At 41.6% G+C, this 15,614-nt stretch overlaps 2 protein-coding genes across 2 annotated transcripts in view; one reads left to right on the top strand and one right to left on the bottom strand.

Annotated features, from left to right (window-relative positions):
- Window positions 1-1,182, top strand: part of Itih2 (inter-alpha-trypsin inhibitor heavy chain 2) — a 34,834-nt gene extending 33,652 nt beyond the window's left edge. The window contains 1 exon segment of the mRNA NM_001281662.1: window positions 885-1,182. Within this exon segment, the coding sequence (NP_001268591.1) occupies window positions 885-1,032 (148 nt within the window). The 3' untranslated portion in view covers window positions 1,033-1,182.
- Window positions 1,183-3,195: 2,013 nt separating this feature from the next.
- On the bottom strand, window positions 3,196-15,557 carry Kin (Kin17 DNA and RNA binding protein). The gene is made up of 5 exons (XM_005071717.4): window positions 15,375-15,557; window positions 11,732-11,826; window positions 5,856-5,899; window positions 5,646-5,768; window positions 3,196-4,160 (listed from the first exon to the last, which is right to left on the bottom strand). The coding sequence occupies exons 1-5, from the start codon at window positions 15,486-15,488 to the stop codon at window positions 3,358-3,360; spliced, it is 1,179 nt and encodes a 392-aa protein (XP_005071774.1). The 5' UTR covers window positions 15,489-15,557; the 3' UTR covers window positions 3,196-3,357.
- Between the last annotated feature and the right edge of the window lie 57 nt (window positions 15,558-15,614).

The raw sequence follows: 15,614 nt of genomic DNA, 5'->3' as shown, positions 1-15,614 counted from the left end.
TTTGAATTTCTCTCCCCTCCTTCTTGTCTCTCATGCTTAATTTAATATCATTTTAAAGCATTTTGTCTTTTCGTTATTTTATAAGTAATTTTCCTCATTAGAAATAACAGTACAGGCATGCTATTATCTTTCACATAATTAAAATGTAGCTTTACAATGATAATTAAATCACAAAATTATGATATATGCCACTACAATATAGACACATGTACTAAAATTGTGGATTCTTAGTACACCACCCAAATGGTATTGGCTTACCAGACAGAAAACTAAATGTCCAAATTAATGGACATCAGTAAGCATGGAGAAATAGTGAGACCCACTTTGCAATTGCCTTATATCATAGGCAGATCATCATTTCTATGACAAAAAGCAAACACTGAGCCTTTTCACAAACTCCTTTGACATTTCCAACGAGTAAATGAAACCATATCGGCCCCATTCAGTGCATATGTGCCATATGTACAAAATATTAGCTTCTTCCAAGTGGAAACTTGAATTTGCTAATAACTGACATCACCCTTAAATAAAACATCCATATATCGAGGAGCCTAAGAGTCACCAGATAGCACAGATGAGCCTATAGTACTGAGTTTTATTTAGCCTTTCTCTGTTTTACTATTCATTTGCTGTTACCTTGGAAGAACTCCTGTAGGCCAGCTTCTAGGAGGGCTATCTTAATTGTCTGAGGACACACTGGTTAGTTACTCTTTGTTCTTCTAGTGTCTCCAGTCACTGACACCTCTTTGAAGTTGGGGGACAGGGAAGGAGTAGTAGGTAGAGAGTAGGAAGGCAGAGAACAAGGACAAGAACTGTCTGGTTTGCAGCAGTGTCTTGTTACTGTGTTGTCTTTTCCCTAAGCATACACGGCATTTTTCTTTCAGAGGCTTACAGAAGGACTACAGGACAGACATAGCGTTTGGAACAGACGTTCCCTGCTGGTTTGTGCACAACAGTGGGAAAGGATTCATCGACGGGCATTACAAGGATTACCTCGTACCTCAGCTCTATAGCTTTCTCAAACGGCCTTAGCGGTTTATGGTTTTGGAAATTATATGTGTACATTTTCTTCCCTTGACAGGTTTTGCAGTTATTCCTCAGCTCTAACAATTCAAAACAAACCCAGATATTGCAGTGGTCTAAAAGGCCTGCTAATCCACCTGAAGAAAATAAATATTTGCAAAGAAGTCTCAGGAGTTTGTTTGGGGATGACGTATGTTAATCAAGGTGACACCCAGGAAGTGGTTAGTGAGTCAAGCCCAGGAGCCTGTGTTTACTGTGAAAATCCATCTACTGTTGAAAGTCACCACAGCATTGAGAGTAAGCACACACTTGCTGTTATTCCACAAGAGGGCCAGTTATAAGACTTTGGGTGAACACTGACAATAAACAGGGAATATATCTTCACGGCTGCTTCATAACAGAGTTACACTGAACTCCTGTACTGTAGGTGATAGTTCTATGGAATAGGTCCATAAGACTGTTCTATAAAATCAACCTCATACATGTAACTCAGGTGACCAAACTTTAAAAGTTGATGTTTCACCATTCATCACCTACAATATAACTATCTATCATATGTAAACCCTCTTGAAACCAGAAATGTTGATTTATTTTCCATTATAAATGAATAATCAACCTTAGATTTCAAACAAGGCCAACAACTTAATGGGGACAGTTGGAAAAGAACAGCTTTTCCCCTAAGTAAGCCTGTTCATTCTTTGGAGGGTTCCATGAACAACTTACAACTAGATATTTAGTTATATACAGTATGAATAATTGAGATCTCAGCCAACTAACATTGACCTGCTATTTCTGAGACACATTAGCTATCTTTTGGTTTCTTGTGGCCTGTGTTCACAAGCTTGGCCCAAGGATCAATCACAGTTACCATTAAACCAATTAAATGTGAATTTTATCTTAAATGAAAAACAAATCTTAGCTGAGCTTATGCCTGAGTTAACAAATTTTTTGTTTTTCCTCAAAGTTTAGAGACTGTTTTTAAATGACTATAAACTAAGTCAGTTTTCTTTAGGGTTAAAAACTGGAAGCAAGGGGCTGGAGAGTTAGTAAAGCAGAGAAGAGCATTTTCTGCTTTTGCAGAGGAGTCCAAGTTCAGTTTCCAGTATGCACATGTCAGCTCAGTCATCTGTAACTCCAGGTCCAGGAGATCTAATGCCCTCTTTCTGAACTGTGGTACACATATAAACACATACACACACACACACACACACACACACACACACACACACACACACACACAACATAAATAGTTCTTTAAAACTGTAAATGTGGCTGGGTGGTGGCGGCACATGCCTTTAATCCCAGTATTCAGGAGGCAGAGGCAGGTGGATCTCTGTGAGTTGTAGGCCAGCCTAGTCTACTGAGCAAGTTCTAGGACAGGCTCCAAAACAATACAGAGAAGCCCTGTCTCGAAAAACCAAAAAAAAAAAAAAAAAAAAAAGTGCATGCATGTGAATACACACACACACACACACACACACACACACATTTTAATTGTGACCTAATTACCTGGTTATCAAGCATGAACTATGTAAATGATAACATCATGACTGAATTCATGGAAAACAAGAGAATGTATGTTTTTACAACCTATGGGCCACCAGTAAGGCACCCTTAAACCTAATGAATGTTCCAAGACAGTTCGTTCTCTAATATGGCCCAGAGAAGGCAAAGGTTGGATACAAAAGCAACTGAAGGGTGTCCTTTTTATGTGTGTGGGTGTTTGGCAGGCATGGACATCTGTACAGCACGTCATGCAGTGCTCATGAAGGCAGTAAGAGGGCGCAGGATCCGGAACTGGAGTTACAGATGGTTGTGAGCCACCATGCGGGTGCTGGGAATTGAAAGTGAGTTCTCTGGAAGAAAAGTCAATAATATTCTTAACTGCTGAGTCATCTAGACAGACTCTAAAGGATTTCTTAATAAAGTGACATCTTTCACTGATCTTATTCTAGCAATATAAGTGACTTCAATGATTCATCGGAATTAAGGTCAAGCTTGCCTGATTAGAAACACACACATAGACTCTAAATTGTTTCCAAACCGTCTTACACTTTACTATAGTATTCTAATGATAGAAAAACAAACAAACAAAACAAAACAAAACACCAAGGGAGTATTATGAAAGAAAAAGGAACAGATAAAAATGACAGTTTTGACACTTAAAAAACATTAGATTTCATTATAAATTTACTCAAACAACTACCCAGCAGTATTTAAATGGATTCATTTTTAACACAAAACAAATCCCCTAACACAGTAGTTACATAGTACCTTGACTAACATCAATTTGATGCTTTACAATTTCAGTGTACGGTTAACAAATTTTCAAGCTCAAGCAAGTTTAGATATGTCTTCATATTGAATACCTTCAACTCTTCGTCCTTTCAAAGGTCCAGTTTCAATGACAATAGTGGCTGAAAAAGTCTTTTCATTGATGGATTCTAGGGTGCCTTCATTTCCTCTGTAGCCACCGTTTAAAACCAGAATTCTTTTCCCTGGGGCTGGAATGACGGTCTCTAAATGAGTCTGGTCCAGTTTCAGCCTGTCCCCAGAGTCAATCATCTTTACCACAGCTGTGTATCTGTCAATCACTTCCTTAACCACACCCTTTTTCTTGTGATATTTCTCTCCGAGTTTCTTGGTTATAATTTTCACAATGATTCCAGGCTGCAACCAGGAGTCTGTTCGCGCAGTCCTTTTCTTTTCCTCTTCAAGCTCCATGATTTCGTCCAGGGCAGACTTCTTTTTCTTCTTGGCAGGCTGAGCTGAGCTCTGTGAAGATTCTTTTCGTCTCATTGATGCTACACTCCCCAGAGTCTTCAGTGCACTTGGTCCCAAAGAGTTGGACTTGGATGATGTGGCTCCCGCTGAGCTACCTGCTCCTTTATTCAGATTGAATGTAACCTTTTCTTCATCGTTTTCTCGGCTTAATTCTGTAAAAACAGGCGTCTCCTGTTCTTTCCCCTCCAGACCTCGTCTCACCTGTTCCTCAATGAATTTGGCCGTTTTTTCTTCATCGTCAAGATCCTGCTTCTTCTTTTTTTCTAATTCCAGTTGCCGACGAATAGTTTCTGGGTCTCTGTCTATGTACTGAATGTACCAGCCTTTTGGTGTCTCGTCCACTTTACACAAGCCTTGGGGGCACAAAAACAACAACAGCGTGACTTTGCATATATCCAAAGTAAACTACAAGCATAATATGTTCCATCTCGGCACATTTACCCGTTCAGTAACTACAATCAAGTCTCCTCAAACGCAAAGCCCTGAAACACAGAGAGTTTTCACTTCCATGCTTATATAGCAATGCTGAGGTAACAGTTAAACAACTGTTCAACTACACCAGAGTCCTGACTGTCTAATGAATTCAGAATGATCTGTTAACAATACTCTAAATAAGCAAAATACTGACACCGAATTTCTCCTGTCTTCCTAATTTCTCATCATATGAAGATCAGAAATGGAAAAAGAAAAAAGCAAACTTGAACAATCTCCTCAAGATAGAAAATGAAACTTTTCCTAAAGAAGGATTACAAAGCTGAGTGGTGGTGGTTCACACTATAAACCCAACACTTGGGAGACTGAAGGAAGACAGTCATGGGTTCCAGGACAACTTGGAATACCTATTATTGAGTTCTAGAGTAGACTGGAGTACAGGTCAAGCCTCTGTCTCAACAAATAAATGAAGGAATGAAGAAGGTGAATATGAAAGAGAAGGAAAAAGAGGAAAGGAAGAAACTTCTAATGACCTTTTAAAATAATTTTTACTACTTTTATTTGTGTGAGGCACACATGCATATGTGGGGTAGACGTGTATGTATGTGTGGTGTACCTGCATGTATGTGTGTGGACACACACTTGGAAGTCAGAAACTTTCAGGAGTTGGCTCTCTAGGATCAATCTCAGGTCATCAGACTAATAACTCTTATATATATTTATATATATAAATAATATGGTTTGGACAGGCACTATCACCCAGGGCTCATGTGTTGAGAGCTTGGTCTGCAGCCACTGTGAAGTGATTGACTCTGGAGGCTCTGATCCATTCACGGACTTCAATCTGACAGCACTATTGGGAAATGGTAGAGACTAACAGGTAGGGCCTGGCAGGAGGATGCGCCCACTGGGCATGCTCTGAAAAGGAGTATCTTAGCCCAGCCCCCTTGCTCCTCCTTTGCCTCTCCGTCATGTGCTCCCTGGCACGACACTCTCCCTCACCACAGGCCCAGAAGCACAGGAGCCGAGTGATCATGAACTGAATTCTCAGAAACTGCAAGCCAAACCAAACTTTCTCAGGTATTTCACACTGTGAGGCAAAGTGCCCAATACAGAATGTTTCAGTGCACTGTCAAAAGAAGTCCTCCAGCTGGCCACTGTGGATCCAAAACCTGCAAGCCTAGCCCCTGGGAAGCAGAGGCAGGAGGGTCGTAAGTTCCACTACAGCCTGGCTATATAAGAGCCAGCTTCAAAAAATGAAAATGGCAAAAGTGTCATATAACAAACTTAACTATGGAATAGTATGCTCCCCTCCTGCTTTTATAATTGTCCTGCAGATCTGTTGACAATGACTTCTCTCCTAGAAACAAAGCCACAGAACACCAGATCCATTGCTCTCTTCTTACCCTCTCTGCCCAGCCACTTGGTAAAGTCAGTCAGAGTTTCCCACTGAGTGGCGTTCATATGGATGTGCTCTCGGTGGCTGATGTATTCATTGTACACAATGTTGTTGTGGACTCTCTTAGTGCCTAAAAACAAAATGTGACACTGTTGAGGCTGAAAAAAAGCCCATACAACGATGAAATTGGTATTTCCACACTATTTAAGATGTTTACCAAAGCGTCTCCTCAGAAGTTCCAGAAAGTCATTTCGGAATTCCCTAGAGAAAGAAAAAAGGAAAACATTAAGTTACTTGCTACAAATAGACAGCCCCATCGTCCCGAAGTTTAAGCAAGCATAATAAACTGGAGTGACCAAATGTCACAAATGTCACATCATGTGCCATAAACGTTTAAAGTGAACAGCGAAAAAACTGCAAAGATCAGCCTGGCATTGAAACGTGTGGCCTTAGTAAAGCAGCCCAGGATGGAAGCTAGCATGTGTCTTTAGAGAATGTTCATCATAGGGTCTTTGTGCTTAAGGACTATGGCATAATAATACCACTCGGCCCAGGCCAGCAAAGACACATCTTTTTTTTTTTCCGAGACAGGGTTTCTCTGTATTGTTTTGGAGGCTGTCCTGGAACTCGCTCTGTGGACCAGGCTGGCCTCAAACTCACAGAGATCTGCCTGCCTCTGCCACTGGAGTGCTGGGTTGAAAGGTGTGCGCCACCAACACCCGGCTAAAAGACATGTCTTAACCTTCAAGCAGTTCCAATAACATCAACTAAAAAAATTAAAAAATGCAACAAAATATCATAAACAAATTTGAGGGAATTGCCAGAGAGGATTTTAACACAGACAGTGAAATATAGTTCAAAGGTCATCCAAGTAGTGGCGGTGCACACCTTTAATCCCAGCACCAGGGAGGTAGAAGCAGGTGGATTCCTGTGAGTTCAAAGCTAGTCTGGTCTACAGAGCTTGTTCCAGGACAGCCAGAGCTGGTACACAGAGAAACCCTGTCTCGAACCCCACACCTCCCCCAAGAAACAATCAAAGGTCAAAAGGGGAGGCCATTGGTTGTTAGCAGAGCCATGAACACAGGGCATGCTTGATAGGTGACACTTACCCTGCTGTGGCTGGAATTTAGGATGATAATAATGAGGATGAGCAGAGGCAAAATGACATGAGGGGAGAAGATGTGCTTGAAGATGACGTCTGTTCTAATTTTTGAATCATAGTGATGTCATGTTATACAGATCTAGTTTTCAGCAAGCAATAGAAAAGCATTTCTAACCCAAATAATTTAGGTTTGAAAAATTAATGAATTAAACTCTAATTTGAAAGATAACCATGGCTTATACAGCCATAAAGGAAAGTAAAGGGGCTGGAGAGATGGTTCAGCTAATAACAACAGTGGCTGCTCCCTGAGGACCCAGGTTTGATTCCCAGCAACCACATAGCTGCTCACAACTGTCTTTGACTCCAGCCCCAGCAGATTCAACACCCTCTTCTAGTCGCCACACAGGCAAAACACTTATACACAAAATAAAATTTTAAAGAAAAATAAAATCATAACACTTGCAAGGAAAAAAGAATAAAAATTATGATGTTAAGGAAGCTAGATCATAAAAAGCTAGATTTAGAAGTGTACATGTGTGCGTACTTGTGTGTAAGGAAACCTGAAGGGGACCATGAGAGAGGATGAGGAGATGGTAGTAAGGGAGAGAAAAAGAGGGTAAGAGCATGCATGCGGTCTGAAAATAGAAGAGTGGATTACCTCGGGGGAAGGAAGGGATTCGGCAAGCAGTGGAGAAGGGTGAGAAGGAAAGGGATACTAGTAGAAGAATCATGAATTATGAGACAGTAGAACACGTTTGAAAATGCTATGATGAAACTCATTACTTTGCATGCTACCTTAAAAATAAATTTAACTATACTCATCAAACTATGATAGAAAAAGGGGGGTGAGGTGGGAGAAAATCTTGGTGGGCGGCAGAGAACAGTAATTCTCAAATTATGTTCCCCAAGCCAGCAGCATACCATCACCGGGGAATGTCACATAAATGTAAACTCTCTGGCCCCATCCAAGATCTCCTGAATGAAAAACTGGGTATAAGATCCACCACTGTTTTAAATCTAAGCCAATCCTGTACACACAATTGTTGTCGAACATTGGCTAGAACAGGAATAGCAGTGGCTAAAGTTGAAGGCTGGACTGGTGAGGAATCATGAAAGGAATTCAAGTGAAAAATTCTGGGAACCATTAGCAGGACAGAAAGAACGGAAAGGACCTAAGTTTGAAGGGCATCACACAGAATAGATGAGAAGAGTTCCAAGTGAACTGGGAGTTCTATTAGTTGACAACGAAATTTGATACATACTGAGTTCGACTTCAGAAGTGCTGACTCTCAGTGGTTTAGAGTACTTGTTGCTCTTGCAAAGAACCCAGGTTTGATTCCCAACTCACAATCATCCTAATTGTAGTTCCAGGAGATCCATTGCCCTCTTCTGGCCTCCATGTACCAGTCATGAGTATACATGAAGGAAAAACATGTATTTGTACATATAAAATAAAATAAAATTTTAAAATAATAATAAAAGAAATGATGATTCAGAACGAGCTTTCAGAAAAGCAGAGTTGTCAAGGAAAAAAATCATTTGTAACTTAGGACAAATGTTAGAAAAGAACGTCAAGATTTAGGGGGCAAAAGATTTAGGAGACACCTGATCATAAAGACAGCAGTTAAAGAAGGTGACTTACAGGACGAGCGTTGGTGGCGCACACCTTTAATCCCAGCACTGGGGAGGCAGAGGCAGGCGGATCTCTGTGAGTTCGAGGCCAGCCTGGTCTACAGAGCGAGTTCCAGGACAGCCTCCAAAGCCACAGAGAAACCCTGTCTCGAAAAACCAAAAGAGTTACAAGCATTAGCCACTGAAGATTGACCAAGAAAGATAAAGATGGGAAAAAGCCACAGTGACTTCAAAGGACTGAAAGGTAGCCCACAGCAGTGTTGTAAACAGCAGGTAAAGGCCGCAAATGTCTAGCACTTGTCACAGTGCCCTTTTCCAATGTGTAGCCTGAGCATCTGGTGATATTCAAGATGGTTTTAGGTAGTTCACAATTAAAACTAATTTTACCTTTGTCATTGTGGTTTCTGCACTGATAAGACTAAAAGCAATGAAAAGAAAATGGGTTTCATGGCAGACACCTGTCATACTAGCACTAAGGAGACTCAGACAAAAGGACTCTGAGTGAGAGACCAGCCTGTTCTACAGTGAGTAACCAGTTCAGTCAAACTGCATAGTAAGACCCTGTTCCAAAACACAAATAAATGAATGAATGCATAAATAAATATTTCGAAGATGAACAGTAAACCCACCAGCAGCTTAGCAGAACGAATAAGGTCACAGGTAGTGATCTAAAGTCATCTAACAACGGATGTACTCTGCAAAGCCATGCCAATCACTGAAAACTAAGACTAGCTTTGCCTAGAATGTCCCCATGGAGCAGTAAAACTTGTTGGATGTGTTAAATCACAGCCTTCAATACTACCCTGCTAATAGTCTGTGATAAGATGAGAATTACTAATGAACTGCCACCACTGCGTATCCCAACTGCTGTGAGAAAAGCACCATGCAATTGAGCTGTGAGTTGAAAACTTTTTCTCATGAGACATAAAAGACGAAAAGACATAAAGTACTATTATTCCAAACTGGGCATTTGGCAGACACATCTTCAAAATTCAAGAAAGACTGCTGTATTGGGTAAAAGAACAGGCCATGTGCTGCCAATGAGACTGGAGCTTCTGAGTCATGATTAGAAAGTAGAACCTGCCACTGTGAGCTCCCCATAACCCTCAAACTCAGAGCCGTCCTGACAACATCTGTGCTATTAATGAGTACCATCAAATAAATGCCACTGTACTAGTAGGGGTCACCATTTGAAAGGAAGGTGCTTGTAACTCAGTCAACTGATATTTTTCAAGAGACTCACACGCACTACAGGACCACACATATGTACAAGATGCATACAACAGGGAGACCACTGGATTTTAATTCAATAGAGTATAGATGTCTTAACCCTAACCCTACTTACATATTATAGTGTATTATAGCTACTCTAAGAGGCTTGCATTTACCCTATCCAGATGCAGTATCGAAGTATAACTTCTTTGGAAAGATGCTAGAGTGCTCCTTCTACTAACAAACAATCTATGCTAAAGTTGAACTTCCTTTATTAAAATTCCTCAATCAAAACAATATTTTATAACAGATTAAATGTGGAAGGTGAGAATTCAGCTGCCTTTTAATCTAGATATTGAAGAGATTTGCAAAAATGTAAAATAGATGTTTTTGTATTTGGAAGATATAGAATGTTGCCTTGGTTTGGTTTTTCTATTAAAAAAAAATCTCAGCAAGTTGTAGTGGAACATACCTGTAATTCCAGCATTTGTGGGGCTGAGGCAAGAAGATTTGTGAGTTTAAGGCTAACCTCGGCTACATAGCAAGATCCTGTCTTAGATCAAGGAAAAAAAAAAACAAAAGACACCAATGTGTAAGCTCTTGAGTGTAGTACATGTGCATTCTGGATACATATGGAGGCCAGAGATCAGCTGAGTGTCTTTCTTGATTGCTCTCCCTTATTTATTGAAGCAGGTTCTCTTACTGAACCTAGAGCTCACCTATTTAGCTACTCTAGCTAATAGCTTGCCGAAGAGATCCACTGTTGCTGCCTCCTGAGCATGAGGATTATGGGTTACTCTTTTATGTGGATGCTGTGGACTGAAACCCTAGTCCTCAGATGTGCAGAGGACATTATCCTCTGGATCCTCCCAAGTTCCAGTTTTATTGGAACATAGGATAAATACATTAGCATTTTACAACACACTAGTAATATTTGCAATTTTTTCAGATTTAATTTCAAACGTTGACACATATAACCCATAGAAACAAAAGTCCTTTAGAATATTCAATCATATGTATTAAGGGGTCATCAGAAAATATCTAGAAGTCTGCAAAAAAAAAAGCTAGTACTGTTAATTAACAGAAAATCATTATTAGTGTAGACAGGATTCTAACTCCTTTAAAAAAAATTAACCCAGTTGCAGAGAGGGAGGAGTGATGAGCAAAAGGATTAAGACCAGGCTGGTGAAACCCACAGAAACAGTTGACCTGAACAAGGGGGAGCTCATGGACCCCAGACTGATGGCTGAAAGGCCAACATGGGACTTATCCAGACCCCCTAAATTTGGGTGTCAGTGAGGAGGCCTCGGCAATCTATGGGGACTCAGGTAATAGATCAGTATTTATCCCTGGCATTCGAATGAACTTTGGGGGCCCATTCCACATGGAGGGATGCTCTCTTAGCCTGGACATATGGGGGAGAGCCTAGGCCCTGCCTGGGATGATATGACAGACTTTGAAGATTCCCCATGGAAGGCCTCACCCTCCCTGGAGAGTGGAGGGGAGATGGGATGGGGGGTTGGTAGGTGGCAGGGGAGGAGGGGAGGGAGAGGGAGCTGGGATTGACATGTAAGCAAGCTTGTTTCTAATTTAAATTTTTAAAAAAAGAGGGAAAAAATATTAGCCCTCAATAGGTGGAGGTAGGGCATGTCTTTAATCCCAGCACTTGGGAGGCAGAGGCAGGCAGATCTCTGTGAGTATGGCAGCCTGGGCTACAGAGTGAGTTCCAGGATGGGCTCCAAAGCTACACAGAGAAAAAAAAATAGCTCACTCTTCTTCCAGCCCTACACATAAGCCGAACAGTTACATCAGTGTGCCACTCAGTGCCCTTGTACCCATGAGAATACTAAAGCACAGAAAAACTCAGGAAGCTCATCTCAAGGCGCCATCTAAAACCCCTGCAGGGGGAAAGATGTGAGGCCAGACAGTGCTGAATTGAAAGAAAGGAAGGACAGTTCCAAGATATACTTTAGTTAGTAACAATAGCATACTGTGATTAATTTTAAAAGAAGACAAAGACTGAGCACAGTGAGACTCTAGCCATCTTAACACATATGGGACAACAGATCTCCAATATAAAATATTAAGCACTATTCCATGGCCAACTGAGTAACATTTAAGAGGTAAGAATGTCTTTGAGTACTTACTCTGAAAAATAATCCATAAACTGCTGAGGATTTTCTGAAGCCAGCAACAGTTGTCTTTGATGAGATTCAGACATACAATGACACTTAAAGCCATTCTATAAAAAATATAAAGGTAGTTGAACTGTCATCTACGTATCACAACACTCCCCACATAGTAGTCCATTAAGTCTGCAAAAGTGTTCTTTAATGATAATTCTGTTTAAGTTGTAAAATTATGTATGGGTGTTTTGCCTGCATGTATGCCTGTGCACCACCTAAGTGCTGTGTTTGAATAGGTTCCATGTCGAGGGTGAGGGGAGTGGGGGGTGCGACTACAGTGTTGGATCCACTGGAACTGGAGTTACAGACAGTAGGGGTGCTGGAAATAGAACCTAGTTCCTATGGAAGAGTAAATAGCCAGTGCTCTTAACCACTGAGCCATTTCTCCAGTTCTGATTAATTATTTTACAAAATCAAATCACTAGCTATAATCACACTCTAATGTGAGTGTGTGTGCAGACCAGAGGTGAGTAGCAGGTTCTCCTATCACTCTGCAGCCACTTCCGAGAAACCTGGAGCTCACTGGGTCAGGAACATTAGCTGTCAGGTAAGCTCCAGGCTCCTCTTGCCTCTGCCTCCCTTGATTAGTTTTACACAGGTGCGCACACTTGCGTGGGAGATACTGCCCTGAGAGCTCTCTGCAGTCCTGTTTTAATTTTTGCTTCCCCCAGAGTTGAGTCTTGAACCCTGCCACAGTCAAGAGCAGTCAAGGTCAAGAGACTGAAGGTGGTGCTGTAAAACATTTATAATGCTGCCAGACTGTGGGGATTTTACCAAGTCTTTCTGAGCACTTGCTTCTTAGCAAGAGCCTGGAAGGATGTGATGGAGCAAAAGGAGCCCATCTGAGTTTCTCCTACAGACATTCTTTTCTCTTGTTTTCTTCTACTTTGGTTTATCATCCAAAATACACCTAATGCCTATTACTACCTTATACTTAAATTTTGTTCATTGTATTTATAGCTGTACTTTTAAAAACCTGTTTTTAAAAAAAGAAGCAAGGTGGGCTTGAGATGGTTCAGAGGTTAAGAGAACAAGCTGCTCTTGCAGGACCTAAAGTTCAGTGCAGTTCCCAGCACCTACATCAGGGTGCTCACAACTGCCTCTAACGTCAGCCCCAGGGGATCCAGAGCCTCTTCTGACGTAACATTAAAAAATGAAAACTTAAAAACAAAATATCTATCTTGGTATATTTCTTCTACCTATATTTGAACCTGAAATTTCAATAGTACATATGCAGCTCTTCCAGAGGTCCTGAGTTCAATTCCCAGTAACCACATGGAGGCTCACAACCATCTGGAATGGGATCTGATACCCTCTTCTGTCTCATGCATGCCCCCTTCTGACATGCAGGCATACATGCAAATAGAGCACTCGTATACATAAATAATTTTTTAATAAGGACTTTTCCCAATCTAACAGCAAGAATAATAAACAGATGCTCTGAAATCACGCCTGTTTGTCTAGCATGCCAACTTTTTTTTTTTTTTGAGACAGTGTCTCGCTGTGTTAGTACACCTTGGCCTGAAATGTATGATCATCCCATCTCTACCTCTGGAATGCTGGGATTAGAGGTGTGTGCCACCACACCTGCATCTACTTGATTATCTTCAGATATTATCTGCAATTAAGTTCTTATGAGAAGAGGATAAATGACTAGTTCTGTTATTGTCAGTTATCTTTACAAGGTTCTTTTGATTCTGGCTGACTGTTCCCAGATATATTCACTGCCTTCCCTTCTTCAAAGGTGGTCAAGAGAAGGCCGACTTCGGCTCTTACACGTTCCCTTTTCTGTTCCTACCTTGCAATATGGGAAAACTGAGGAGGAAGACAAGAGCCATGATATCCCTTCCACCTCTCTCAATCCATTCCTTTGGGTTTCTAGAATTTAATAACATTTTGTTTTCCTTTTTATTTATATTTTAATTTATAGAATGCAATACTGGTCTTTGCTACCAAATTTCTTTTGAATTAAAATTAAATAACCGCCAAGCAATGGTAGCATACGCCTTTAATCCCAGCACTCAGGAGGCAGAGTCAGGAGGATCTCTGAGAGTTCAAGGCCAGCCTGGTCTACACAGCAAGTTCCAGGACAGCTATGGCTATTAAAAAAAAAAAAGGGAGGGAGGGAGGAAGGGAGGACAATTTCTTTCAGGTAGTGCACAAATTAGGCAAATATTATAGGTGTTCCACAGATAACTAAAAGGTTAAGAACTGACTAGGTAAAACAGAGTTTTGAAGCTGGGCAGTGGTGGTGCACACCTTTATTCCCAGCACTAAGGAGGAAGAGGAAGATGATCTATTTGAGTTCAAGGCCAGCCTGGTCTACAGAGGAAGTTCCAAGACAGACAGGGCTACACAGGGAAAGCTTGTCTTGAAAAAGCAACAACAAAAAAGGTTAACGTTTTGCAGTCTAGTCAGTGGCAGTGGATGGAGCAGAGTGTGGCTTGCAGAGGGTCAGTACGATAGCTCAGTGGGTAAAGGTGCTAGCTGCCAAACGTTAACTACCTGATTTCATCCCCAGGACCCTCATGCTGGAAGGAAATAACCAACTACAAGTTGCCCTTTGATCCCCGTATGTGTGTGAGACTTGCCCCAGTAGGCCTCTGTAGACATTTGGTGCTGAACATGCATCAAAATAAGATAATATAAATCTAGAGGGAGGCATGAGGAGATAATTCCACGGTAGAGCATTTACCAGGCATGTGTAAGATCCTGTATTAACTTACAGCACTGCTTAGTAAACAGGGTCCCTGGTTCCTACCACCACTACCACCAGACTACTGAGAAAGTATTAGTATGAAGTGGTGTGGTCTATCTTTGACACCAGCGCTCAGGAAGCAGAGGTGGGTGGATCTTGTTTGAGGCTAGCCCAGTCTATCTACATGGTGAATTCCAGGCCAGCTGAAGCTACATACTGAGATGCTGTCTCCAATATAAAGTAGAAATAAAAGGAAGTTTTATAAGGTCTGCTTTATTAGTGGCATTTTGACATATTGAAACAATACAGGCTATTAGTTTATGTTGATCACATTTAAGTTTTCATAGGTTAAGTATACTGGCGTTTATATGATTTACTATAAAATATTTCAGAAAAAAAGTAAATATGGTAAAAACACAGTTAACTTCTAGGTGCTATGGAATGCAAGCCTGTACCTCCTGAAATCCATGAACTGACACTCTAACCCCCATAGGATGGTTGCAGCACGTAGAAACTTTGGGAGATAATTCCGTTTAAGTCACTGGAAGACCCAGTCTCAAAAATAAAAAATAATTAAAAAAAAAACCTCAGGTAAAACTTATTACCTCCACTTTACCAATAAGACGTAACTTTATTTGCCCCAGTCTGTATCTCTATGACGCCGCACGGTTTGAATTCCCAAGTTTGGCCGACCCCAGGGCAGTCGGAGCCTGGCAATCAGTAAGTGTCTGTCTGAGATCATTTCTGGTGGAACTGGAGGGTCGCGCGAAGGCCAGTGAGCGTCACAGACCTCTGGCGCCTGCCTGGCTGGGGAAGACTGCGCGGAAAAGCGCTCCGAGCCGGGACGGGGTACCGGGTCGCGGTCGGTCGGGACCCTCCGGGTCGCGGCCACCCTCAGTCACTCACCTCGTCACGGCATTGTTTTTGGCACATCTGGCAGTACCAGCGAAGCTTCTGGAGCCCTTTGGACTTAATTCTATTCGCGATGGCCTTTGGGCTGAGAAAATCCGACTTGCCCATGGCGACCTAAAACGCCACAACGCTGAAGCAGCCGGAAGCGGAACTGGATCGGTTCGGGGACAGGCGGGACTAAAACTGACAGCAGGAGTGGGTGGGGCCAGGGAATTTGAGGCTTCGGAGCTCACG

The sequence above is a fragment of the Mesocricetus auratus genome, unplaced genomic scaffold, assembly GCF_017639785.1.
Source record: "Mesocricetus auratus isolate SY011 unplaced genomic scaffold, BCM_Maur_2.0 Super-Scaffold_100013, whole genome shotgun sequence".
Taxonomy (NCBI): domain Eukaryota; kingdom Metazoa; phylum Chordata; class Mammalia; order Rodentia; family Cricetidae; genus Mesocricetus; species Mesocricetus auratus.
This window is presented reverse-complemented; position numbering and strand designations above follow the sequence as displayed.